Consider the following 27,859-nt stretch of genomic DNA (forward strand, 5'->3'; position numbering starts at 1 on the left):
GCCTTTACCGAGCTAACCATGGCCTAGTCCCTAGTTTGACACCGTTACTTTTTACTCAACGCCCCTGCTGCGTTTGGCACCTTTGGCTGCTTTCTGGATGCCCTCTCCTCAGTTGCCTTTAGTTACAACCATGCTTTTCTTTGTTCTCCTTTCAGCTGATGGATCACACTTTCTAATTATTCTTCCCTCAGTCTCTTCTCAGCTTGTCCCTTAAATGTTTTGCTCTTCAGAGTTCTGTTTCTACTCTTTCTTGTGTGCCCACCCTGGACAATCTCATTTTTTCCCTTAGTTGTAACCTGTATGCTCACTGCTCCCAAATCTATATGTGTTTATTCCCTTCTCTGCTGGATCGCAGACCATGTAGCCACCTGTACGTCACATATCTCCAACTTAATGTATCAAGACTGAACTCATCATCTTTTACCCCACTTCCTCCTTTATTCCCTGTAGCAGTACAAAGACCGTGTATGCCATGAGGCTCCTCTGTCTGAGATTTTCCTGGCAAGAATGCTGGAGTTGATTGCCATTTCCTCCTCCAGGGTATCTTCCCCACCCAGGGATCAAATCCATGTCTCTTGCATCTCCTGCCTTGCAGGTGGATTCTTTACCACTGAGCCACCAGGGAAGCCCCCAGTGCAAAGACCATCTCAACTCATTCTCTGAGGTATATAAGTCCCTGAGTCATTCTATACTCCCTTTTCTCCTCCACTTTCAACTCGCTATTTGCAGAGTGCCATCTCATGTTTCCACATAGAGTGCTCTATTTCTCTGCCTGTGCCGTTACCATTCTGCCTGATGTGTTCTGATTCAGGTAAACATAAACTCCTCTCTGGTGCTTTCCCTGAAGCCTCTGATTTGAACTTTTTCTTTAATCTTCTCATATTATCTATACATTGCTTTGTTATTATGCCATATTGCACTGTGTGGTTTTAGGCTTTGAGAGGAGAGGTTCAGTGTAGGTCTTGCCCTTGAATGTGGTTCTTACTCCTAAAGGCCTTTCTAGTGCCTGCTGATATGTGTTGTTAGTGTGATTTCTTCACTTTGGCAGAGCTGGAGTTCTAGAATGCTTCTTATTCCTACCCTAACACTGCTTGACTTCTAGTGTTTCTATTTCCTTCTCATCGCTGTAGCATTTAGTATATCCAAACCTTTGTGAGCCTTTATGTCCCAGCCCTCAGCCTTTTGGGATTTCCCTGTTTTCACAGCTCCTTGTCCAGTGTCCCGCCACTCAGGTTCTAGCCACACTCAGAGCTCTGCCACTTGGCCTTGATGTTACTCTGTACTGTTTGGGTCCCAGGTTTCTGTGCTGTGGATGAGAAACTGTTCCTTAAAAGAGAACTGGGCAACTTTGGGGCTCACTTCAAGTTTCCCTTCTCCCAGGGATTGTAACCTTACACTCTTATCTCCTGATGGAAAGCAGTTGTCTTAAGTATTCTGTCCAGTTTTATAGTTATTTGTATAGATGATGAGTCTTGTACCAGCATACTCCGTCATAGCTGGGAGCGAAAGTCTACTATACTTACTTATGTGTCTACTTCATGAAGTTGTCTTACTTATAATTACTTACTTGACATATAGCATGTAGTGAGTGAGTGAGTGAAGTCACTCAGTCGTGTCCGACTCTTTGCGACCCCATAGACTATAGCCTACCAGGCTCCTCCGTCCATGGGATTTTCCAGGCAAGAGTACTGGAGTGGGTTGCCATTTCCTTCTCCAATAGCATGTAGTAGGTAGCAATAAAGGTTTGTTGGGTTAACCTAAAGATAATGTTTGAGATAGGACCACTTTGGAATATATACGTTAAGGAGAATCAATCTTTCCTATGCTGTTTTTTCAGTCTTGGTCCATTAAGTGGACACTTCACTTCCCAGGAAGATTATTTTTGTTCTTTTTCCCCCAACCCCTTCTGATTCTCTCCAGGAATGGAAAAGTGATTTTTCTGATTAGTGATACTGGAAAAGAATTCTGTGGTAGGGAATGGCTAATCTTGAGAATTTCCATGTGTTCTCTCCCTGCCATGCTCTAACTGGTCTGCCCATGGCAGGGCAGCCTATGTTTGTCCAGTTGATAAGTTTTAATTCAGTATAGGAAATTATTAGGAAATGCATTTGTGATTGTACATCTAAGCTATGTTTTCCAGGCACCTTATCCCTTATAAAGATATTTTGGTCTCCATGTACCTCTAACTGCCATGTTTTATTTTTTCAATTAGTCCTAAACTCTGGGTGGGAGAGATTAATTCTGACCCTCACCCCCACAGAGGCTGCGGATGGGACTCGGGCAGCGTCTGGCTTAGCGAGAGGCCTTCCCCCGCCGGCTGGCTGCGTCCCCATTTTGCCCTCATACCTGCTTGCATTTGCCCTTGGCGGACGGAAGGCACCTGAGCTCACTTCCTCCTCTGCCCCCACGTGTTCGTTGCACTGTGCTTTGAGAGCTGTAGCCCCTGGTGTGCCAGGCAGACCAAGTGGTATCTTTTTCCTTTAAGAGAATGATATATTTCTCTTTTTTATATTAGAGAAAAGCATTTTCAGGAAACTTTTTAGGTGGCATTATATCGCTGCTCTTCTTGTATCTACTGGGCACCTAATTTAAGGTGAATGACTAAGGGACTATATACCTCATAGCAGTGAGCCTTCAGCAGCAACTTTTTCCTGCCAAACTGTCCTATATTCTTAACTACATTGCAGTACAGGAAGGTAATAAATTATTAATCCTAAATCTGTCTCCTCAGATTGTGATAATGACTTGAGTACACGACAGCTGGGGGAAGGTAGGGTTTTCTGGCTGTTAACATAAACCATACAAGCTCTTTGATTCTAAAATTCATCTAGCATTGAACAAGGCTGTGGCGTCTTCTTACATCACAATTTAATTGACCTAAGTAAGACCAGTCAGAAATATCTTAAGTTAGCCTCTCTCCCCATGAAATGAAGTAATTGTCTCTTGCTTAAATACTCTCCAGTAAAAGATAATCATCTTTTTTGTCTTTTTACCCTTTTATTTTGTATTGGGGTATAGCCATTTAACAATGCTGTGAGAGTTTCAGGTGAACGAAAGATAATCATCTTAAGTCCTTCTCTCTCACTGGGAAAACTATAATTCTGGTGGGTTCTATTTGCGTTTTATGCAGACACAAACTTATTTCCTAACTTGTGTGACAAAGAGGGTTAAGAAAGTAGTGTAATTATGCAGTAAATCCAATTCAATTTAAAAACTGTTCTAAATTGACTCTCCTAGAAATTCCTCAGGGAGAAAATAGTAAAATAGTGGAGGAATTTATAAAAACAGGATAACAAATACAGGACCAAAATATGGTCTTTTGGCTTATTTTGGAGGTTGTATAAAAGTCCTACTAATTGGAACAGCTTGCAATTCAAGGCATTGTGTGGAATGAGCAGAAATGTGATCAAGACTGTGTGTGTGGTTACTCTTTGGACATCTATGCTTCGGTGAGTAGTGTTAACTAAAAAAGATGCACAGTTTGAGAGTTGTGAATTGTTTTATTTGGGGCAAAATGAAGACTGCAGCCTGGGAGGAAGCACCTCAGATAGGTCTGAGAGATTGCTCCAAAGAGGCATTGAGGGGAGAATCAATAATATATAAGATTTTGGTGAAGTGGGAGTTCAATGCAATCATGCACTTAATTTACAAAAGGTTTTCTGCTGCTCAGGAGGAGCTTATGTCACCATGAAGGGTGCTTTTCTAGATATGAAGAGATGGAAGGATTGGGATCATAAATCAGTTCCGGAAAATATCTAATTATCTAAAGACCTGTTCCACCAGTTTTTCCCTGGAGCAGAGTGCTTCAGTCTCTACCCTGAATTCCTCTCAGGGGTTGCTGAAAGTCAACTGCTACAACAGCAACAGGATTCATTCTCCACAGAGGTAGATGGCACATGCCGCTGTTCAGTCTCTGGCACATGCTCTTGGCAAGTGCCAGTTGTGGTTGACAATAGTACTGAAGGGTTTGGGTTGAAATGCCCAGCTCTTGGTTTGAGGGCCTACCTTTTGAACTTTCTTTCTGATCCTCCATCCAGGAACTGCCTTGAGAAAAGTCAGCCCATATTGTTAAGATCTTTTAGCCACTTTTGATTCCAGATAGTGCTGGATATGTTTTAGAGAGAAGTTATAAGAATTGGTCTTGACCACCTACCTAGTTCATCAGCTGAGCAAGAAACAGGAGGCAGAGTGGTCAAGACCCTGGAGCATGGACTTGGGAGTCAGACAAGCCTGAATCTGAGCCCTGCTTCTATTATATACGGGGTGGTATTACTGAAATTCATCTTTCATCAGGTTCTTCATCTACAAAACAAGAATGACAGTACCTCTGATACGGTTGTTATGAAGATTAACTGAAATGTTTATGCAAAGTGCTTAGCCTTCTCCGAGGTACATAAATAACAATTTAGCAAATGTTAGTCATTATGATATAATGACATAAAAAACCCTGACTAGTTGGATTCTTGTCTCATCCCGAGACGACCCAGTCGGCAGTGGATTTGAGGTCTCTGTTGGCTTCTTAAACCTCTAGTGGGACATCAGTCCCCACATTTTTTGAAGTATGCTGTAGGCAGCTGGCCTTTCTGCATTGTCAGGAAAAGTAGGCCTCCATTCAGGTCTGAGGTTGGTTGAAGCCCATGACAAAGTGAACTCCGTTTGTATTTCCTGTAACATACCCCTGAGGAGCAAGACTGGCTACTTGTTTGGTCCTTCAGTCAGGGATCCTTCTCCTCTGGAAGAGGGCTCTGCTCTGCTGGCCCTCAGCCCTGGTTCACTTCCCCCAACACTGATGATCTGCCCATGTTTGGCAGACTCTTGTCCTAGGCCAGGTTGGTTCTTATAGTCAGGGCAGTGTTTTGCCTGGGGCTACTCCAATAGCATTTTTGGATTTTATGTCAGAAGTAGCTTGCAGAGTTAGTTCCTTCCTTCAAAACGTATTTATTGGGTGCCTGCCATCCTAGACATTAGAAATGCAGTGGTGAGGAAGGCAGACATGGTCTCTACCCTCTTGGAGTTTGCAGCCTAGTGATTCCTTGGCCATTACTAGGGAAAAGAAATTCTCTTCGACAGGGGTGATGTTACTGCTGTCAAGGTTCCCTTCAAAGAGGCAGAGGTCTCCCTAGGGTCTCAAGGTAATTCAATGACAAGAGAGAACCAGTTTTACTTGCAGAATCCTAAGAGACTAGAGAATGTGATGTCTCAGGCTGGTCTTAGTAGAGGAACCTTCTGCTGAGAATTATGTAGGTGAAGCCCCTGTCTATTAATACAGTATATCCAGCTTTCCTTTCAACCCAGCCCACTCTCTCCACCATTAATAACCAACATCCCTGAATAAGCAGTGAGGGTAGTTATCTGGAGATTAGGAAAAAGTGTGACAGCTGCAGCCCTTGCTCCGATTTGGAAGTGTATGTGTGTCTTCTGGTGATGTCATGGGTATTAGATATACCCAGCCAGTCAGCTCTTGAAAATCCTTTTTGCATCAGGTCTGTTACTAGGCTATCAGGTGAATAGTCCCTGTGCAAGGAAAGCACCACATTTTATTAATCCTAAACTTGTCTGGTCAGTCACAAAAGAAAACTATAAAATACCCAGGGATGATAAGAAATTATGAATGTCCCTGAATAATGAATTAACGGGCCTTGTTCTAGCAGAAACAGAAGCAGAGAGGAATGCTGGCCAAGGCCTATCCAACTCCACCAGCTGCAGACTCTGCCCCTAAAGATGGATGCCTAATGTGGCTCATCCCATTTCCTATTTTAACACTCTCCTGGCAAATGACAGGAGTTTAGGAATGCTTTCTTTCTTCCAACTGGCTTAACGTTATACTTTGATTCAGATCCAGCAGCAATTTAAAATAAATGCTTATGGATTCTCTCACTTTTAGGTAATAAGGGGAATTACCAGTCCTGGAAGATGAGGAGCTTATACTGATTGGGTTTTACTTCTGTACTCTAATTTCAGATTTAGGCTTAAAACTTTGAAGGAACAGCCATTCTGCCTATAAAGAAAGAACTCTGTTTCTTCTTCTTCTTTTTTTTTTGATACAATTCAGTGCTTATTGTCCTTAACTGAGGGCAACCTGAGTTAGCTGGAAGCTTATGGAAGTTGGCCTGGTAGAATGAGTGAGTGTTAATCAGAATAAATGAAGCAACCTTGTAGAGAGATGCTGAAGAGCCAGGTTCCACTTCAGAAAGTTGCATCCTGCTGGGTCAGTCTGTGGCTTTTGGCCTGAAGCAAAATAGCCCCGTGCTGAAGCACCACCAAGCTGCTCTTCTGGCCGTGCATTCCCCTTCATCAGTCTCTGTAGCTGCTTGGTTTTTGTTTGATTTCTTTAGCTGTTTCTTTTTTTATTATAAAAGTCATGCATGCTTAATGTAGAAAGTTTAGGAAATTATTATTCCAGATAGAAATAACTACTACCTGTGAACCCCATCGTGAACCTCCAGATGTAGTATCAGGGATACCGCAGAGGAAGTTCTGTCTGTGAGGGCCTTGTTTGCCCTGCCCAGTCCCCACTTACTGGAGGCCCCCGTGGCCCCAGCCACCTCTGGACCTGACGGAGGGAGATTTTCTGCCCTTGTGGAGGCCCCGCCCCAGCCTGACAGAAGCTTCCGGCTCTTCCTTTCCTCCTTGGTTTTCAGAATTGCTCTTAGCTGTGCTCTCCAGAGTATGCTCATAAGCTGCACCCTGACGTTTCTCATGATGCACTTTTCAGATAATGGGGTGAGTTTTCATATTACCTCTTCTGTGAAAGGTTAAAGGGAGGGCTTGATCTCTTAAGTGCAGGTAGGTAGATCTAGAGCAGGCAGATTTGCCCAGGATAGTCATGGCAGAAGGAAAAGTTTTCTGGCCTTTTCATGGAGAGTTTCGCTGACAAGCATACCCTCCTTTCCTTCCCCAAGCTGTTTGATTGAGCTGTTTCGCCCCCACTCTTTCATATTTCATGTGGGGGTTGCTGCCTTGGCAGCATGGCTGCCTCTGTCATTAGGGAGGAAGAGGTAGAAGGGTGAAGGCCCTCCACAAACAGTGTGTTTTCAAGGGTTTTCTGTGTGTCTGTGGGAAGTGTGTGTATGTGAGAGAGAGAGCAAGAGGCCAAGGGGCATTTGGATATCTTTATTGCCTGCCTAGAATTAGTGTCACTTTGAAGCCACAGAGAAATATTGCCATTTTACAGATGAGCATAAGGAAAGGCTATTTCTCTGTGGCTAGGTAGAGTCTGTACTAGATACTTGGGTAGGGAGGAATGTTGACCATTTTGCCCAAATTTTTATTTCTCTCTGTTGAATGTGAGAATTACAATCAACTTGAAAATGGAAGTATAGGAGAAAAATACCTACACACACACACACACACACACACACACACACGTTTTTATATATATGTATTTATGTGTGTATGTATGAAGGTATCATAAAAATGAAGTTATTGAGAGCCACACATCTGCAGTAAATAAAAACTAAACAATACCAAACAATATCTGAATGTCAGTACTACATAATGTTACTGACTAACTAGATTACACTGTTCTAATATACTTTTCTAATATTTGTGATGTTTGGTGCTTTATGTATATTGTTATACGCTTACTGCATTTTTAATACTTCTCTGCTGCTGCTGCTGCTAAGTCGCTTCAGTTGTGTCTGACTCTGTGTGACCTCATAGACTGCCTCCTACCAGGCTCTTCTGTCCCTGGGATTCTCCAGGCAAGAACACTGAAGTGGGTTGCCATTTCCTTCTCCAATGCATGAAAGTGAAAAGTGAAAGTGAAGTCGCTCAGTCGCGTCTGACTCTTAGCGACCTCATGAACTGCAGCCTACCAGGCTCTTCCATCCATGGGATTTTCCAGGCAAGAGTACTGGAGTGGGGTGCCATTGCCTTCTCCGAATACTTCTCTAGGATGCTTAATTCAAATAATTAATGATCATTTATATCTAGATGGTAAGTATATACTATAGATACATATAATTCATGTCAACAAGCACTGTCCCTGGCTAAATAAAACCCACTTGCCTGCCATTGGAGTGTTCACACTATGGAGGCGAAGATAGATGTAGAGACATAAAAAAGCATGGTAAATTCCAGGCTGTGTTGTGGGAGCACAATGAGTGGCGCAGGGAAGAGCTGAACCCTGCTCTATAGCGGGCTGGTGAGAGAAGTGATACTCTAACCCCTTTTAACTTCTCTCAGATTCATTTGACGTGGCTTTTACCCTACAGAGCTCCTTCACTTCTCTGTTGCAGAGGGAAAGGTAAAGGGAAGAATATGTACAGCTCTGTAAAGTCTAGAGAAGAAGAGCCCTAGGAAGATTATTTTTATTTCTGTACAGATACAGATAAGCTTTGGTTTAATTTAAATAAACTGGCTCTTAAAAATTCTAAGAATACTAACTACTCATACAGTTTTGCTTTCATTTACACACCGATGAGAAAGCATCTGTAGCTTTGCATTTTATTTGCTATAAGCAAAAAGTGGCTTGAGATATTTAAGAATCTGAAACTTGGTAGTATTGAGTCCTCGCATGTCCCAGTTCAGCCCACTGCAGTTTTTTTTTTTTTTTTAAATGAGACTTACATAATACTCCAAAAGGAGAGATTTTTTTAATAGATAAATTGACATGAAATTTTCCTCTATTGGCCATATCTGCTGAAGTAACACTACATGGTTTACTATATTATTTTCTTATTTCTTCTCACGCTTACTGCTGTTTTATTTAATTTACATATCTCTGCTGCAGCCCTCTAAATGACCTTCTCTTTAGAAACAACAAAACCAGCCAGCAAAAAAAGAGAAAAAGGGGAAAAAAAAGCAAAGCAAAGCAAAAAAAAAAAAATCCCAAACCCACCAAAACCAAAAAAAACCTTCCCCTGAAACAAAACAGTGCTCTGATTCAAGGTTCATTGTGTGGGTTTCCAAAGAAGGTTGGTATGATTGTGAATGCAAATAATTTATCAGCCCTGCAGTCAGAGACAGCAATCGGCTGCAGGTTCTTAACGATAACATTTACAAGTGGGCTGTATAGAGAATTGCTTGATTCTTGGCATCATATCCTGCAGCTTTTCTCTTTGGGAAAAAAAGTCTTTCTTCTTAAGACCACTTTTATTCACAGGCCGAAGTTGTCTATTATCATTTGATACCTGTGCTTTTTGAATATGAAGACAGTGTTACACAGAGAGATGTGGGCTCCTTCCCGCTGTGGCTTGGAGGCGTGTTCTCCTTGCTGACAGCGTTCTCCAGAGTCTTTTAGTCATAAGGTGGTGGGAGAAAAAGCAAAGCAGGAGATTCTGAGTGTGTGATACGCAGCAGTGTAACCCCCAGTCACAGTTTCTCTTAAATACATGGTTTAATCATTTGCCTTCAATCTGCCTTTAAATATTATAAAGCTCCTGATGACTGGCTCTTTTCTAAGCAGGTGACTTTATGGTAGGAGAGCTATTTTCAGCTATACCAGCATTTTGATTCTTACTCTCACTTATGACTTGGTTGTGAAAATGGCTTTCAACTAAATCTTAACAGATACATCTTTTGAAACTTTATAGCAACCTGTCCAATTAATGCAAACTTTTGATTTATTAATAAGTATCAGATAGAAACTAAAAGTGATAGAATTGTGGTGGACTGGTTTCCATTCATCTAGGTGACCAGAACTTCTTTTCATCATTACTCAGGTGAAGGGAAATTGAATGGCTCTAAATGTCATCGGTGATGGATGACTATTTGCCTAGTTGAACTGGGAAGCTATTCTCCACTGATGCTTTGTTCTGAAAGTTCCATGGTGAAAGCCTGTCTTGCCTTTGAGTGAAGTGGAGTGGTCTGAAATAGATAACTCAGGCAACTGGAAATCGGTTGGTCCTTTCATGAGGAAAGATTGCTTTGTGATTTGAAAAGATTTTTCAGTTCGGTGTTAGGCAGGAAAGGCTGTATCCTAGCTGGTTATGTTAGATTCCATTATCTCTTTTTTAATCCATTTGGCTTTGCTTTAGTTTCTCATTTTGCACGTCTCTCGTCATACCTGCCATTCAGTGCTCTCCCCAATTTAATTCAAAAAGCTCTTTCTCATTTCTTAGTGAACTGAGAACTTTGGTTTTCTCTCCTATCCCTCCCTTCTTTTAGCTAAGGAAATGAAATAACATTAAGAGTCTGACTAAAACTTAAGTAATTCCATATTAGAACTGACATCTTTTGACAGATATTGTTAGTTAAGAAAATAACATAATTTTAAAAGTTTACCCAATTTTTAAATACATTTAAAGATTTTTGAATGCCTACTATATGCCAAGCATTTTGCTCTGTCAACAAATACAGAAAACACGCTACAAATACAGAGAATGTTCTGCAAGAGAATACGCTGGTCATAGCAAACAGCCTCTTACAACAACACAAGAGATGACTGTACACCTAGACATCACCAGATGGTCAATACTGAAATCAGATTGTATTCTTTGTAGCCAAAGATAGAGAGGCTCTATACAGTCAGCAGAACAAGACCAGGAGCTGACTGTGGCTCAGATCATGAACTCCTTACTGCAAAATTCAGACTTAAATTGAAGAATATTGGGAAAACCACTAGGCCATTCAGGTATGATCTAAATTAAATCCCTTACAATTATACAGTGGAAGTGACAAATAGATTCAAGGGATTAGATCTGATAGAATGCCTGAAGAACTGTGGACAGAGGTTCGTAACGTACAGGAGGTGGTGATCAAAACCGTCCCCAAGAAAAAGAAATGCAAAAAGGCAAATGGTTGTCTGAGTAGGCCTTAAAAATAGCTCAGAAAAAAGAGAAGTTAAAGGAGAAAAGGAAAGATATATGCATCTGAATGCAGAGTTCCAGAGAATAGCAAGGAGAGAGAAGAAAGCCATTTTTAAGTGAACAATACAAAGAAATGTAGGAAAACAATAGAATGGGAAAGGCTAGAGATCTCTTCAGGAAAATTAGAGATACAAAGGGAACATTTTATGCAAAGATGGGTACAATAAAGGACAGAAACGGTATGGACCTAACAGAAGCAGAAGATATTAAGAAGAGGCGGTAAGAATACACAGAAGAACTATACAAAAAAGATATTGATGACCCAGATAACCATGATGGTGTGATCACTCACCTAGAGCCAGGCATCATGGAGTATGAAGTCAAATGGGCCTCAGGAAGCATCACGAACAAGCTAGTGGAGGTGATGGAATTCCAGCTGAGCTGTTTCAAATCCTAAAAGATGCCGTTAAAGTTCTGCACTCAACATGCCAGCAAATTTGAAAAACTCAGCAGTGATCACAGGACTGGAAAGGTCAGTTTTCATTGCAATCCCAAAGAAAGGCAATGCTAAATAAAGAATGCTCAAACTACCGCACAATTGCACTCATCTCACACGCTAGTAAAGTAGTGCTCAAAATCCTTCAAGCTAGGCTTCAACAGTATGTGAACAGAGAGCTTCCAGATGTACAAGCTGGATTTAGAAAAGGCGGAATAACCAGAGATCAAAATGCCAACATCCTTTGGATCATAGATAAAGCTAGAGAATTACAGAGGAACATCTATTTCTGCTTCATTGATTACAATAAAGCCTTTGACTGTGGATCACAACACACTGTGGAAAATTCTTCAAGAGATGGGAATTACCAGACCACCTTACCGGCCTCCTGAGAAACCTGTATGCAGGTCAAGAAGCAACAATTAGAACTGGACATGGAGCAAGAGCTTGGTTCAAAATTGGGAAAGGAGTACATGTATTGTCACCCTGCTTGTTTAACTTAAATGCAGGGTACGTCATGTGAAATGCCGGACTGGATGAAGCACAAGCTGGAATCAAGATTGCAGGAGGAATATCAATAACTTCAGATATGCAGATGACATCACCCTTATGGCAGAAAGCGAAGAGGAATTAAAGAATCTCTTTATGAAGGTGAAAAATGAGAGCGAAAAAGCTGGCTTAAGAAACTAAGATCATGGCATTCAGTCCCATCACTTCATGGCAAATAGATGGGGAAACAATGGAAACAGTGACAGACTTTATTTTCCTGGGCCCCAAAATCACTGGGGACAGTGACTGCAGCCATGAAATTAAAAGACGCTTGTTCCTTGGAAGAAAAGCTATGACAAACCTAGACAGCATATTAAAAAGCAGACATTATTTGCCTCCAAAGGTCCATATAGTCAAAGCTATGGTTTTTCCAGTAGTCATGTACAGTGTGAGAGCTGGACAATAAAAAAGGCTGAGTGCCAAAGAATTGATGCCTTTGAACTGTGGTTCTGGGGAAGTCTCTTGAGAGTCCCTTGGACTGCAAGGAGATCATACCAGTCAATCCTAAAGGAAATCAGCCCTGAATGTTCATTGGAAGGACTGATGCTGAAGCTGAAACTTCAATACTTTGGCCACCTGATGGGAAGAGCCAGCTCATTGGACAAGACCGTGATGCTAGAAAAGATTGAGGGCAGGAGGAGAAGGGGACGACAGAGGATGAGATGGTGGGATGGCATCATTGACTCAATGGACATCAGTTAGAGTGGACTCCAGGAAGTGGTGAAGGATAGGGGAACCTGGTGTGCTGCTGTCCATGGGATCGCAGAGTCAGACATGACTGAGAGACTGGATAAGAAATACAGAGGTAAAGGTGAAAATCCTAGCTCTTCAAGACGGCAGAATGTTGAGGCGGACAAACGAATATGATCCAGTGAGAGAAATGCAATGGTAGTATGTAGGCTATGCAGAAGACAGAAATCTTCGGTGAAGATTTCTAGGAAGATTTTCTGGAAGAACTGGTGCCTGAGATGAAATGAAGTGTAATAACAAAAAAAGTAATGGCAACTGATCATTACTGAGCTTTAATTACATGCCAGGCATTGAGTTAAGTATTTTACATAGCTTATCTGCTTTTATATCTATTATAGCCATGTTAGCATTTTTGTTTTTTACACATGAAACCAAGAAACTTGACCCAAGTTGACACAGCTAGTAAGTTGACTGGTTTGGTATTAAAACTCAAGCAGTCTTATTTCAGAGACCAAAACCTTAAGAAGAATTGTGGGGTAGGGATAAGACTATGGATTAGATGGTACAAGGGTATTGATCTTGATATGGGATTTTCTTCTGGTTATAGATTTTTTAACATAATTTTCTGAGGTTTCTGTGTGAACATCCAGCCTCACCTTGGAGACTGGATGTATTTTATTAAGCCAAGATTAAATGAGGGAGATTTTCATAATTCCTTTAGCCTGTAAAGTACAATAATAGGTGGGTTAAAAGAACATCTTTCCTCTCTTTTGCCTGTAAATTTTCCCTCTTCTAAGGAGATGTTATGGTACTGTTTTTCTCCTTAGCAGTTTGCCACAATCTGGTACCTTTGAGGCTTCTTTGTTGACAACCTTATAAAAGAGAATTTACTCTTCTAAGTATTCTTAACTAGAGAAGTGCTGAAAGGCTCGGGTTTTGTGATTGAGTCCTTGGAAGCTTGTTTTTCCTTCTAGCAGACTGTCTAGAGTTAATGTGAACAGTGGCTGAAAGGTAACTGGTGGGCAGCTAACTCCAAGGAGAGTTTGTTTTTGATTAGAATGGTCTTTGGGAAAAATGGAAACGTTCCAGTTAAGGGAAAGGAGTCAGAATATAGACACAAAGCCTATTGATTCTTCTTTAGCAGTAGTTTAGTTCCAGCAAATCACCTAAACCATGACATTTAACAAACTGTGCTCTTAACAAAGCTAGGCACACAGCAAAGGCAATGAATAGTAATTATTTTTCTTTTCTAAGGACTGCTTTGTGAAGCTACTGCTACCTTTCAATCTAACTTGTATGAATTGGAAAAAAGTATTGGCCCTTTTGAAAAGGAAGAGAGAGGGCAATGGTTATTACCCTGGCTTTTTCACAATACCTGATTGCGCCCTTCAGAGGATTCAGTTACCTCCTGTGCCGTGCTTTCTGAATAAGTTAACCCCCTGCAGGAGAGAGCTGGTGTGGAGAGTGACACGGAACCGTTTTTGTGTTTGTTTATTAGTGGGTGTGCAGGTGACAGGCATGCTGACAGTCAAAAGGAAAGTGGGGGCTGCCCCCTGAGGTGGTTTGTTTTGAACAGTTCCTGTGAGTTGTTTTGGGGATTGATAATATGCCTGCTTGTCTCATTTTCACATGGCAGCCATATTGGCTGAGACCTGCTGCTTCTGAGAGAATATGTACTTCTGGTGATAGCTTCAGGAGGACAGATGGTGTGAAGCCATAGCTCAGTCACTGCCTGAAGCCCAGATTGAAAGCTTTTACCTTGCTTCTTGGTAATAGTTCATTGTAGGTATAGTTACAAAAGGAAAGCATTGCATGGATTCTTGACCATATTATAAAATTGTGCGATTTCAAGAAAAGAATTTTAGTTTCAATGAATGTTAAAAGTAAGTGCAAATTTTATCTATAAAATATGCTAATTATGTATAGTTTTCCACAGAAACTTGATTCCCCCTTAATTCCCCCCCACCCCTTAATTCCATCTCTTTGCAACCCCGTGGACGACTATACAGTCCATGGAATTCTCCAGGCTAGAGTACTGGAGTGGATAGTCTTTCCCTTCTCCAGAGGATCTTCCCAACCCAGGAATCAAACCCACATCTCTCGCATTGCAGGCGAATTCTTTACCAGCTGAGCCACAAAGGTAGCCCCCTTAGTTCCCAGGAGAATTTATCAGCTGCTCTTTTTTTTTTTCCTCAAATAAAACCAGTGGGGCATTCTCTTGACTCCCATTCCTACCATCTCAGCCCTTCCATTGGGATACTATTTAGTGAATTTGGTTAAAGTATGAACTTCCAAATGACCTTAACAGTATGGTTCCTAAGATGTCAGTGTTCTGTCTCTACTTCCCTTTTTGGTTGCCAGCCAGCAGTTTCCATGTTAGCTGGAGAAGTCAAGCCCGTTACCTGAGACTTAAGAATGCCAGAGGCAACAACACTGTCTCTAAATATTTCCAGAGTTGTTCACAGCTTTCTAAAAGTATTTGATGAATTTCCTTCTGGCAATAATTCTTATATTCTGTAGACTTTTCTACTCTGCTGGCTTGGAGTTATGAAACCTGGTCTAGATTTTCTGCCAGATTGATTAGAATTCTGTCTTTTGAGAGGTGGTAATGTTAAGTAAGCATTGTTAGTTCCAGAGCTGCCTCTTTTGGGGACCCTCCGGGTAATTCTGCAGTCTCTACTTTGTCATAACCTTAGAAAGAATAAAGTCATGGCTCTGTTTTCACCTTGGGTAGGCTTTCTATGTACTCCTACCAACAGTGAGTTCTAGACTTTCCCAAAGGGTTTTCAGTCTAAGGTTCTACCAACTGTAAGCCCCTTTCTGTGAGGATTTAATATTACTTTTGTTTAGGCCCTGGGAGCAGAGCCAGGCTATGGCGGCGTGGGCAGGAGAGGAACTGATCTAAATTTGGAGTTTATTTTCATCTTACCTTTTATCCAAGTTACTTCTAGAATCCAATATTGACGCTACCAATGCTTTCCCGCTTCCTCCCCTGATGAATCCTTTATCTCAAGAGTAACAATGAAAATTAAATCTCGGAGAGGTTAAGTTACTTTTCAGAGGTTAATGAAAATTAATAAATGATGAATCTAGAGCTGAAACTAGAACCCTTGCCTTTTAACCGTGTAAGATGATTAACCATCTTTTAACCATCTAAGAGGAAGAATTATGATCCACTGAATGAGTGGAAAAGAATTATTCTCCATCCTTCATGTTTGTTACTGAGCCCATAATAGAGCAAGGTTGAATAACATTTAATAAAAAAAAAAAAAGACCCTCAAATTCCCACTAAATGAACATATGAACTAACAGATCAGAGTACCTCCTCTTCTTTCTGGGAGCTATTGGGATTAATTGTTTGAGCAACACTGCAGCCAGCTCACTTCCCTCAGACCTCACCTCTTGGCAGTTCCTCTTGGTCACCATTGAAGATGTAAGTGCTTCTGACCATCTGGTCCCTCCCAGGTTCTATTCCTTTGAGCTAATACAGGGGATCAGTTTGTCAGGTAAGACTCACAAGAATCAGAGACCTTACCCATTACCAAGTTTCAGTAATACTTTTAAGAGTACAGAAATCAAGGGGTGTAAGTGAAGTAGGGAGAGTCTGGAACATCCTCTATGAACCTGTACCAGGTTGCTCATCCCTCATTGGACATGTCCTCTCCAGCCCAGGATAGTGGATGAGATCTCTAACTGAGGCTTCCAGTCACCTCACAAAGCAGGGGGAGTGTTTGGATTATGAAACATTTCACTTTTATACTACCAGATAGCGTTATATAGCTTCTGTGACATTCTTTGGGAAGCCATGGAAGCAAAAGAAGGCCTTTGTAGGACAAACCAGTTTTGTATCCCCCTTACCCCCTGCTTTTATCTCCTCCTCTTTTAAGATCTCAATTTAACCAGAGCTATGAGTGACAACCAGGGAATTAGAATTTTTGCGGCCTTCTCTTCGACCTTGTAACCTCCATAAATCCTCTTGACCATGTCCCTGCAGTCTCAATGCGTTTCTGTCTCCCCCCTTCCATTGGTAAGACGCCCTCTGTTACTCGCCTCCAGGCTTGCACTATTGTGTCCTAAGGACGGATAGGCAGCCGTCCTGTCAGCATCATCAGTTTCTTATCGTATTTTTCCATCTTCTTTTTTTCTCACTATTAAGTGCCTTAACTATTATGATTTGTGTGAATCTGACTTGACATTCCCACATAAATTCATGCTTTTCAACTCACTGGTGCTTAACCACCCCTCCCTTCCTAACTTTTTAACTGTGACAAGAAACCACTGAGTTACCAAACCCTCTCTATACTCTAGCTTGTTAGTCAGGACATCAGATAGAGAGCATGTTCTGAGATCTGGCTTTCTCTTGGAGAAATACATATTTCTCCCTCTACCCTGCAGGCAGTGGTTGCTTATTCTCCCATATCCCATGTACCTCGGAGTTTGGAGGTGGAGCTGACTCCTCACTGTCACTTCTTGAACATTACTCCTCCACTTTGGTGTAAAAGCTTCTTCTCTTTGAGATTTATAACACTTCTTACCCCGAATCATTACTCATCTGAACCACCTGTCATTCACCCTCTTTCATTTACTGTGGCATATGGGCCTCATCTCTTTTCAGAGTCTTGCCATTGGCCTGGATGTATTCAGTATGACCCTCTTAGTACCTGACTACCTGGTTTCTTAACCGGGCCACTTGACAGTTCATTTGTTTGTTCATTATTTCAGTATTTCCTTCATGCATACATGCATTTGTTCATGCATTCATTCAAAAAGGGTTTTTTGATCACCTGTTGTTGTTGCTGTTCAGTTGCTGAGTTGTGTCCAACTCTTTGCGACCCCATGGACTGCACTGCGCCAGGCTTCGCTGTCCTTCACCATCTCCCAGAGCTTGCTCAAACTCATGTCCATTGAGTTGGTGATGCCTTCCAACCATCTTGTCCTCTCTGGTTCCCTTCTCCTCCTGCCCTCAATCTTTCCTAGCTTCATGGTCTTTTCCATTGAGTGGGCTCTTTGCATCACGTGGCCAAAGTATTGCAGCTTCTTTCAGCTTCAGCATCAGTCCATCCAGTGAATATTCAGGGTTGATTTCCTTTAGGATTGACTGGTTTGATCTCCTTGCAGTCCAAGGAAGTCTTAAGAGTCTTCTCCAACACCACAGTTTGAAAGCATCAGTTCTTTGGCACTCAGCCTTTTTTATTGTCCAGCTCTCACATCTGTACAAGACTACTGGAAAAACCATAGCTTTGACTATATGGACCTTTGGAGGCAAAGTAATGTCTGCTTTTTAATATGCTATCTAGGGTTGTCATCGGAGAAGGTGATGGAACCCCACTCCAGTACTCTTGCCTGGAAAATCCCATGGACGGAGGAGGCTGGTAGGCTGCAGTCCATGGGGTTGCGAAGAGTCGGACATGACTGAGCGCCTTCACTTTCACTTTTCACTTTCATGCATTGGAGAAGGAAATGGCAACCCACTCCAGTGTTCTTGCCTGGAGAATCCCAGGGACGGGGGAGACTGGTGGGCTGCCATCTATGGGATCATGCAGTCGGATACGACTGAAGCAACTTAGCAGCAGCAGCAAAGTTGTCATAGCTTTTCTTCAAGAAACAAGCGTCTTTTAATTTCATGGCTGCAGTCACTGTCCCCAGTGATTTTGGAGCCCAGCAACATAAAATCTTTCACTGTTTCCATTGTTTCCCCATCTGTATGCCATAAAATGATGAGACCAGATGCCATGATCTTAGTTTTTTGAATGCTGAGCTTTAAGCCAGCTTTTTCACTCTTTCACCTTCATCAAGAGGCTCTTTAATTCCTCTTTGCTTTCTGCCATAAGGGTGATGTCGTCTGCGTATCTGAGGTTATTGCTGTTTCTCCCGGCAATCTTAATTCTAGTTTGTGATTCATCCAGCCCAGCATTTTGCATGATGTACTCTGCTTGTAAGTTAAATAAACAGGGTGACAATATACAGCCTTGAAACACTCCTTTCCCAATTTGGAGCCAGTCTGTTGTTCCATGTCCGGTTCTAACTGTTGCTTCCTGACCTGCATACAGGTTTCTCAGGAGGCAGGTAAGGTGGTCTGGTATTCCCATCTCTTTAAGAATTTTTCACAGTTTTTCCACCTACAAAGTAATTTTCTGAGTCCTATGCTAGAATTGGAGATACAGTGGTGGCGGGTGGAGTGGTGGTGGGAAGAAGCCAGACATGGTCCTCTTATTCTGGAGCTTACAGAGAAGTTGTGGGGGAAAGACATTGAACAGATGAAGATACAAATACATATAACTTTATAAGTTTTATAATTGCTTTGAGGCAAAGAGGCTATGGGGTCCAAAGGATGTACTAGAGAGACTTGTCTTGCGTGGGCGTGTCTCTGAGGAAATGATGGTTGAACTGCGTCCTCATATGAGGAGTTAACTGGTTAAAGAAAGGAGGCAAGAAAAGTCTGAAGAGAGGTGGCAGCATGTACAAAGCCACGTTAGGAGAGGGAGTGTGGTCCATTTGAGGAGTGGATGAAGGCTGGTTGTGGAACATGATGAAGGAGAGGGAGAGCATGATGCAAGGTGGGCTAAAAGGTAGGCAGGGTTCAGATCATATGAGATCTTTTTAGGTTATGTTAAGGATTTTGGTTCATTCAGAGGGAGTGCAGCCATTGAAAATTTTATTTACGATTTTTAAATTTTATTTTTCCAAATATAATACATATACATTGCATAAATTCTAAAGGTATATAACCATATTTAGTGAACAAACAAGTTTCTCAGGTACCTAATTTCCCCTCCTAAAAGCCACCATGCCAGTTTCTTGAATATTCTTCCAAAAATAGTCTATGCATATATATGTGTGTATATATATATATACACAATATAGACTTTTTTTCCCCCCCACACACAGATTGTGGCATACTATACACACTGCTCTACACCTTTCTTTCTCTACATAATGTTTTAATGTTTCCTGGATATCATTTCATATTATGACTATAGAGAGTGGCCTTTTCCCAGCAACTGCATAAATCTTCCTCAGTTTACTTAACCAGTTCTCTGTTGAGGGATGTGTAAGTTATTTCCAGTGTTTTTCATTCCAGACATCATACAGTGACTATTTTGATATCATATCACATATTTGATAATATTTCTGATCAGTAAGCTCTAAAGTTAGCTACCTTTATTCTGTAAAAACTGCCTTTCTTTCCTTCATAGCACTTATATTAGTTTGCCGTTCTGCATTTTTTATTATGTCTATTTAATCACTGTCTCCCCCATCTAAATTATAAGCTCCATCAAAGAAATGCCTAGCATGAAATGGATGCTCAATAATATTTGTTGAGGACTTCCCTCGTGGTCCAGTGGTTAAGACTCTGAGCTTCCACCACAGTGGGTGTGGGTTCAATCCCTAGTCAGGGAACTAAGATCCCGTATGCTGTGCAATGTGGCAAAAGAAAAAAAAAAAAAAAAACTAAACTAAAAAAACAGATTGTTGAAGAGATGAAGGAATAAGGAGGTAAGGATAATAGCTAGATGGGAAGTAAGTGTGCTTTTTTAGTTAAACCTTTTATACCAGACAGAAATAATTTGTATCTCTCTAAAAATCAGAGTCATTTGAAATTTATCGGTTTCCTATTAGTTAACATCCAGATTTAGGCTCTACTCAGTAATAAATTGGAGAAGGAAATAGCATCCCACTCCAGTACTCTTGCCTGGAGAATCCCATGGATGGAGGAGCCTGGTGGGCTATAATAGTCCACGGGTTCGCAAAGAGTCGGACACGACTGAGCAACTTCACTTTTACTTCACTTTTAGTAATAAATAGTACTTCAAAAAAAGTGTATTCTCATACACCTGGGGTTGGCAAACTTTCTTAAAGGGCCAAATAGTAAATACTTTAGGCTTTACTAATATTGAGATAACTCTGTTGCAGCTGCTTAACTCTGCCATTAGAACAAAAGCAGCCATAGATAATACATAAATAAATGAGTGTGAGTGACTATGTTCCAGTGAAGGTTTATTTACAATAATAGGCAGCAGCTAGAGTTGGCCCTTGGACCATAGTTGGCGCCACTCGTTTAATGAATCAGTAATGATAACCCTTCTTTCATTCCTGATGTTGTCAATTTGTGACTTCTCTTTTTTTTTTTCTGTCATCAGTCACACTAGAGCTTTACCAGTTTTATTGTCCTTTCAGACAACTAGATTTGTGTTTCATTGATTTATATCTATTTTTTTTGTTTGTTTTCTGTTTCATTGGTTACTCTTTATCTTTTTCTTTCTCTGCTTATTTTGGATATAATTTACTCTTTTTTTTTTTTTCTTCTGTCTTTTATGATGAAAGCATAAGATCATTATTTTTCTCCCTGTTAAAGTTTGGCCTTTACTTTTCCAGATCTTTTTGAATGCATTTATCTACAAACAAAAAAGCTTCATTCTGAAGAATATAAGACCATAACATATAAGTTTTCTGCAACTTGCTATTTTAACTTAACGAGGTATCATGGGGATATTTCTTCAGCTACATATGGAACTCGACCTAATTCTTTTCACTTGCTGTTTAGTATTCTGCAGTAACTATTTCTATATTGATAGATGTTTAGGTTCTTCAAATATTTCACCAGTACAAACTACACTGAAATACAAGTGGGAAATTCTCCAGGATAGAAGTACACAGAATATTTTTGTTAAATGTATAATTTATTGAATGTCTTCTCTTAATGCTCAGAAGGAATAAACGACTTCCATGTGATTTACCACATTAACTACATTTCATGACTCTTTCTTTGTTATAAATATTCTTATGTTGTTTAAGGGCTGAACTTTGGGGGAAACGTCTTTCCACATTAATTTTGTTTCTCTGGGATTGTTTCTCTGATGTCCAATAAGAATTGAGCTCATCCTATGGCATTTTCCACAGTCATTACATCAATAAGGTTTATTTTCACTGTGAGTCTTCTGATGTCCAGCAAAGGTTGTATATCTGAAAGATTTTCCACATTTACTACAGTGATGGGGTTTCTCTCTTTTATGCATTCTTTGATGATTAATAAGAGTTGAGTTCTTCATAAAGACTTTTCCACATTGATTATACCAGTATGGTTTCTCTTCAGTATGGATTTTCTTATGTTCCAATACAGTTAAGTTATCCCTGAAAACTTTACCACCTTCATTACATATAAAAGGTCTTTCTCCACAGTGTATTCTGTCATGATGCTCAGTCCTTCTGAGCATAGACTTTCTCACAGTCTACATTAGTAAGGGTTTATGACTGGTCTGAATTCTCTGATGACTTAAAAGAATAGAGTTCTTTCTGAAGCTTTTCCACATTCATTGCGTTTATAGGGTTTCTCTCTATAATGAATTCCCTAATGATTAATAATGTTGAGTACATCTTTAAGAATTTCCCACATTTAGTACATCTATAAGGTTGTTTTCTTATGTGAATTTTATGATGATTAAAAGAAATGAACTGCTCATAATGTCTATCACACATTCTTTATGTTTATGAGATTTTTCTGTCAGTATAATATCTCTGGTGTTTAATAAAGGAGAATTTATATTTGAAGACTTTCCTACATTAATAGTACTCTTTCTCTGTGGAACTTCTGTGCTTCTACTTCAAACCTATATCGATTGTGACGCTTTTGTTTGCCCTTTCAGAGTGGACCCTTCAGAAGTATTTATTTTGCTTTAGGTCTGACATCTTTGTGTCAAACCAGTATTCTTGTACTGCACAGGGACCTGGTGGAGCTTCTCATACTTCCATCCAGGGCTTTACCCCTAGCTCCAGTTGGGCTATTAATTTTGACTTGAAACAGAGAAGCCCCATAACAACAGATTCTTGTAGTTTTCCAGCATCATATATCCCTGTCCATGTTCATCGAATAGCATCTGGGTATCTTCATTCAATCTAAGTAAAGGCCACAACCACATCTCCAAATGTCAGTGGCCCCTGGATCTAGGCCCTTGTTGGTCTTGGAGCCATCTGGCTTCTGAAGCACTCTTCCAAGCAAGGGGAGAAAGTTGTGCTTAGGCTAATAGTTCTGGAGGTTAGAAGTCCTAAATCAAGGTGTTGGCTGGGTTGGTTCCTTCTGAATCTTTGGGTAGAATCCTCCTTTAACTCCTCCTAGCTTTTGGTGGTCACTATCAGTCCTTGACTTGTCTTGGCATGCAGCTATATCATTTCAGTCTCTGCTTCTATCATCACAATGCATTCTCCATATGTGTCTTTCTAGATCATTGATTTTAGACTTTCCTTCTTTTCTAAAATAAGCATGTAAAGCTATAAATGTCCCTCTAAACATTGCTTTAACTGTATCCCACACATTTTAGTATGTTGTGTTTTCAGTTTCATTCAGTTCAAAATGCTTTCTAAACTTCCATGGTTTCAACCTACACTTGGTATAAATTAGTATTACACCAAGGGGAACCACTATCCAGATGTCTGGAGCTCTTTCTCCGTGTAGCTTCTTCTTTCTGGTAGTTTCTAGCTACCACAGTCACCTTGAACTCTTGTTTCCTCAACTGAGCAAGACCACCGTGCTCTGCTTAGGTTCTCCCCTGTCTCACAGTCAGCCGCGTGCCTGGTCTGTAAACAGAAAGCCAAAGTGACCATAGGGCTCACCCTTGTTTATCTCCTTTCTCTCTGGGGTCACAGTCCCGGACCACATTGTTGTTTAGTGCCCAAAACCAATTGTTTTATGTATATTTTTTTGTCTAGTTTTCTAGTTTCTCAACAATGGGAAAGCAAATTCAATGGCAGTTTCTCCTTCAAGGACAGAAGTGGAGGTCACGGTATGTTAAAAAAAATACTGGCTTATAGAAAAGCGCAAGTTATGTTCATTTTTGTGGATCTTTTCACTGTATTAAATAAGAGAGACTTTTTGTGAGAGGAATGATGGAAAGTTGATCTAAAAGTAACTGACAGTAGTTGTTGATGTAACAATTTACTGATTTCAATAAACTGTGCACTCAGCTGATACTGAGTCATACCATTGGTTATTGTGTGAGAAGGTGGATGAAGAAATGAGGGGCGTTTCTATAGCTCTTGGTAGCTTCATTTTTAAAATAGTTTCTATTTATTCATCTTTTCTTCAGGAAGTTCTATTTTTTCTGGCCTCTAAGTTGCTTTGTCTGATGTTAGGTTGGTGCCTGTGTTTTTTTTTTTTTTTAAAGCACCGTGGTAGATTGGCTTCCATAGTGATTGACTCCATAATCTAATCTACAGCCTTCCTGTTTTTCTCTTGTCTTTCAGTTGACTAGTATCCACATTTAGTAAGTGTTTCCTTTCGCTTTGGTGGATTATCCAGTTGTTGCTTTAGCCTGTCATAGCCCTTTTTCAGTTATGTGTGCCTGCAGACATGACTGTATATCGCTTCAGTGGTTTGATTCTACTACACATTTTCTATATGTAGTTCTACATTTTATGTTATAACCCCAGCCTGGGACTAGGGTGAAGAAAGAGGTACCTAGGGTATGAAATTTAAGGAGACACTCGGTCTCAAGGTGGGATAAGCCAACCCTGCCCTTACATGACGGAGAAGGCAATGGCACCCCACTCCAGTACTCTTGCCTGGAAAATCCCATGAACGGAGGAGCCTGGTAGGCTGCAGTCCATGGGGTCGCTAAGAGTCGGGCATGACTCAGCGACTTCACTTTCACTTTTCACTTTCATGCATTGGAGAAGGAAATGGCAGCCCACTCCAGTGTTCTTGCCTGGAGAATCCCAGGGACAGAGGAGCCTAGTGGGCTGCTGTCTATGGGGTTGCACAGAGTCGGACACGACTGAAGTGACTTAGCAGCAGTAGCAGCAGCAGCAGCACTTACATGACTCTTAAGACTAAGCACTTCCTTAACACTTGTGCCCAAGGCATCTCCCTTGCCTCACCTGGTTCTGGCCCTGTATAATCCTGACTTCTTAGAGGTGGCTCAGGTGGTAAAGAACCTGCCTTTACCAGATTTGAGTACTGCAGGAGTACTCGAGGAGTACTCCAGTACAGGAGACCGAGGTTCGATCCCTGTGTTGGGAAGTCCCCTGGAGAAGTGCACGGCTACCCACTCTAGTATTCTTGCCTGGAAAATTCCATGGACAAAGAAGCTTGGTGGGCTATAGTCGATGGGATTGCAAAGAGTTGAACACGACTGAGTGACTAACACACACATTACCCTGACCATAGTTGGTTATAGACACCTATATAAGACCTTAAAATGAACTCTGTGTAAAAACTTTAATTTAGAACATGCTTTAACTTTATCTAAGAAAACAGAAATGAGGTAATATTTCAGGAAAACTGGTACCATGCCTGAAAAAATTCAGTGGCTCAAAAGTTTATCCATTAGCAACATTAGCCAGAATTTTGGACCATGTTATCTAGGTTAACCATAGTAGGTCACTGTAGTACTTTTATTCCTTTATTTCTTATTACGACATAGCTTCTCATTAGGAAGTTCATCTAGCAGAATAAAATTTTTGGTAAACTTTACTACTGCTCTGATTAATGCTGTGAGGTGCAAAGCCACCTGACTGTGACCACCTGCTGATTAGAAAACAGATGAACCTGCAGCCTGCAAGAGGTCAAGAGGACTCAGTCTGTGTTGCTGCCAGTTCAGTGGAGGCAGAGTACTCCATCTTCTTCCACTTCCTTCTCTTCTGGACCCATAATCTTCATACTGTCCCAGAGAAAGGCCTTGGGGGTGAGTGGGACCCTGCCCCGTCCTTCAGCACACTGTCACCAGAAGAGCTCTGTTGTTTTTTTGTCTCATGAACTGGAGTTCTGTGTAAAAGGTCTACATGCAAGGACTTACTGAGGAGGGGAGCCAGCGGTGAGCGTGGAGCAGTACTTCTACCAGCGAAAATATCCTGAGCCAAAAAACCTTTCTCTTTTGTGTCTTCTTTTCCACTTATCAGACAGCTTTCCCACCCTCTTAAAAACCAGTCTTCAAAATAGCCTCCAGTGTTGGTATTCAGGACTCTTTACAGAGCTGGAGTCTCTGTTTTTATTTCATTTTAAAATGTTTCCATTTTTGTTTTTAGATGCCAAGGAGAGCAGGTGCCAGCGGGTAAAGACACAGTTTGGTGTTGGCCTGAGATCCAGGGGAGAAAATCACCTCCGGCTTCTAGAAGGAACCCCCTCTCTCCAGTCGTGCTGGGCTGCCTGCTGCCAGGACTCTGCCTGTCATGCCTTTTGGTGGTTAGAGGGGATGTGCCTCCAGGCAGACTGCAGCAGGCCCCAGAGCTGCCAGGCTTTTAGGACAGACTCTTCCAGCTCAATGCTGGTGTTTTTCAAAAAATTCCAAATTGAAGATGATTTGGACTTTCTGCCTGAAGATGATGTACCACATATTTTGGGGTTAGATTGGAGCAGGGCATCTTGGAGGAGGGAGAGCCCACCCCAAACTCCACTCAGACCCACTTTATCGAGTGACCAGTGGAGCTTAATCAGGAAGCTTCGGAAGAGAGAGAATCCCAGTGAAGAAGTAGCTGCAGTGACACAGCCTTCTAAAACGAATGAACTAGGTGATCTAAACAGCACTGGCTCTGCAGAGGTAAGCATATCATGAATAAGGAGTGACTAGAGAACTAGTTTAATCTGCTTTTGCATTTGGCACACATGAGCTTTGAAGCTGTGCTTGTGGGCAGCGCTCATAGGCTGAGGAGTGTATGTACACAGCTGCTTAGTGTCATCTTAGTAGGGGCTGCTCACATGTTCAAGGGTAATTTGGTCTTAGAGATGTGCACTCCATGCAGGTCTGACCATTGTTTTGGTTAAAGCAGAAAGCTGCTCATTATCTTGTCTAAGCTGGTTCTTGGCTACAGGTAAGTGCGTTTGTGTGGGTGTTAGTCTCCACTAGAGATTCTGCAGTGTTTTCTGCCAGATTGCAAAACACTTGATTGATGCAGTTGCAGTCAAGTTCTCCTCCTCCTCCCCCATCTCCTGCTGGTAAACACTTTCCTTATGAGGTAGTTTCTGTTCCATTCTAAAGTAACCAACCCGGTGCTGCATAAGACCTGGACCTGCTGGTCTGGGGAGCCGGATGTGGCTATTAGCCAAGAGGCTTCGGGTGAGTTCTTACCAAGCTTTGTATGCCAAGGGAGATACTACCAGTAGAGTTTATTCTGTTTATTATGTTTCTTCATTGTTGGTCTTCCTGGGCAAATGATTAAGAGGAATGACTCAGCCTGTGCTCATTCTCCCTCAGTTGCTGTGACTTATTTTTGTCTATGTTTTGTCCTGGTTGTCTCTATCAAGTTAAAGCCAGAGTGGGGAGGCTACTACATGCCAGACACTGTGTGTGCTAATCATTGTGTTATGTCATTTTGTTTAATTTTCATAGCAATATTTCCAAGTATGTGTTATTAACCCCGTTTTCCTAGTGAGGAAACTGAGGTCCAAATAGGTTAAACAATTTGATCATGCAGCTAATGAATAGCAGGGCCTTTCAGTGCGGTTTTAGAGCCTACAGTATTAAGTTCAATTTGCTCATAAACATTTATGGACTTTTATTATCATTGTCAGGCTTCCCTCATAGCTCAGGTGGTAAAGAATTTGCCTGCAATGCAGGAGACCCCGGTTCGATTCCTGGGTCTGGAAGATCTGCTGGAGAAGGGATAGGCTACCCACTCCAGTATTCTTGGGCTTCTCAGGTGGTTCAGCTGGTAAAGAATCTGCCTGCAATGAGGGAGACCTGGGTTTGATCCCTGATTTGGGAAGATCCCCTGGAGAAGGGAAAGGCTACCTACTCCAGTATTCTGGCCTGGAGAATGCCACAGACTGTGTAGTCCATGGTATCACAGAGAGTCAGACACGACTGAGCGACTTTAACTTATTATCAATGTCAGGTATTTTCCTAAGCACTAGAGGTAAACAAGACATGATCTGTGCTCTCAGGAGTTTATAGTCTAGTGGAAACTCAGGCATGAAGATGGTGTTTACAATAGTGTATAATTTTTTTTTTTTTAAAGAACCAACTTTTAAAATTTTATTAAAAAAATTTTTTTTTTGACTGTGCTGGGTCTTCATTGCTGTGCGTGGACTTTTTCTAGCTGCAGTGAGTAGGGGCTACTCTGTTTTTGTGGTGTGCAGGCTTCTCATTGCAATGGCTTCTCTTGTTGCAGAAGCGTGGGTTCTAGGGCATGTTGGCTCAGTAGCTGTGGCCCACAGGCCTCGTTGCCCTGCGGCAGGTGGGATTGTCCCAGACCAGGGATCAAACCTGTGTCCCTGGCATTGGCGGTGGATTCCTAACCACTGGACCACTCGGGAAGTCCCCCAGTAGTGTATAATTATTACATAGTAGATTTATGTATTGAGTTGACCAAAAAGTTTGTTTGGGTTTTTCTATAACATCTTATGGAAAAACCTGAATGAACTTTTGGCTAACCCAATACTACA

The 27,859-nt window shown here is 41.3% G+C and overlaps 1 protein-coding gene across 3 annotated transcripts in view; it reads left to right on the forward strand.

Annotated features, from left to right (window-relative positions):
* KIAA0319L (KIAA0319 like) overlaps positions 1 to 27,859 on the forward strand; it is a 97,116-nt gene that overhangs the window by 11,116 nt on the left and 58,141 nt on the right. For all 3 annotated transcript variants that reach the window (XM_027537861.1, XM_027537860.1, XM_027537862.1), the window contains exon 3: positions 25,504 to 26,015. In XM_027537861.1, the coding sequence (XP_027393662.1) occupies positions 25,504 to 26,015 (512 nt within the window). The remainder of the gene's footprint in view (positions 1 to 25,503; positions 26,016 to 27,859) is intronic.

This window comes from Bos indicus x Bos taurus, chromosome 3 (genome assembly GCF_003369695.1).
Source record: "Bos indicus x Bos taurus breed Angus x Brahman F1 hybrid chromosome 3, Bos_hybrid_MaternalHap_v2.0, whole genome shotgun sequence".
Classification (NCBI taxonomy): Eukaryota; Metazoa; Chordata; class Mammalia; order Artiodactyla; family Bovidae; genus Bos; species Bos indicus x Bos taurus.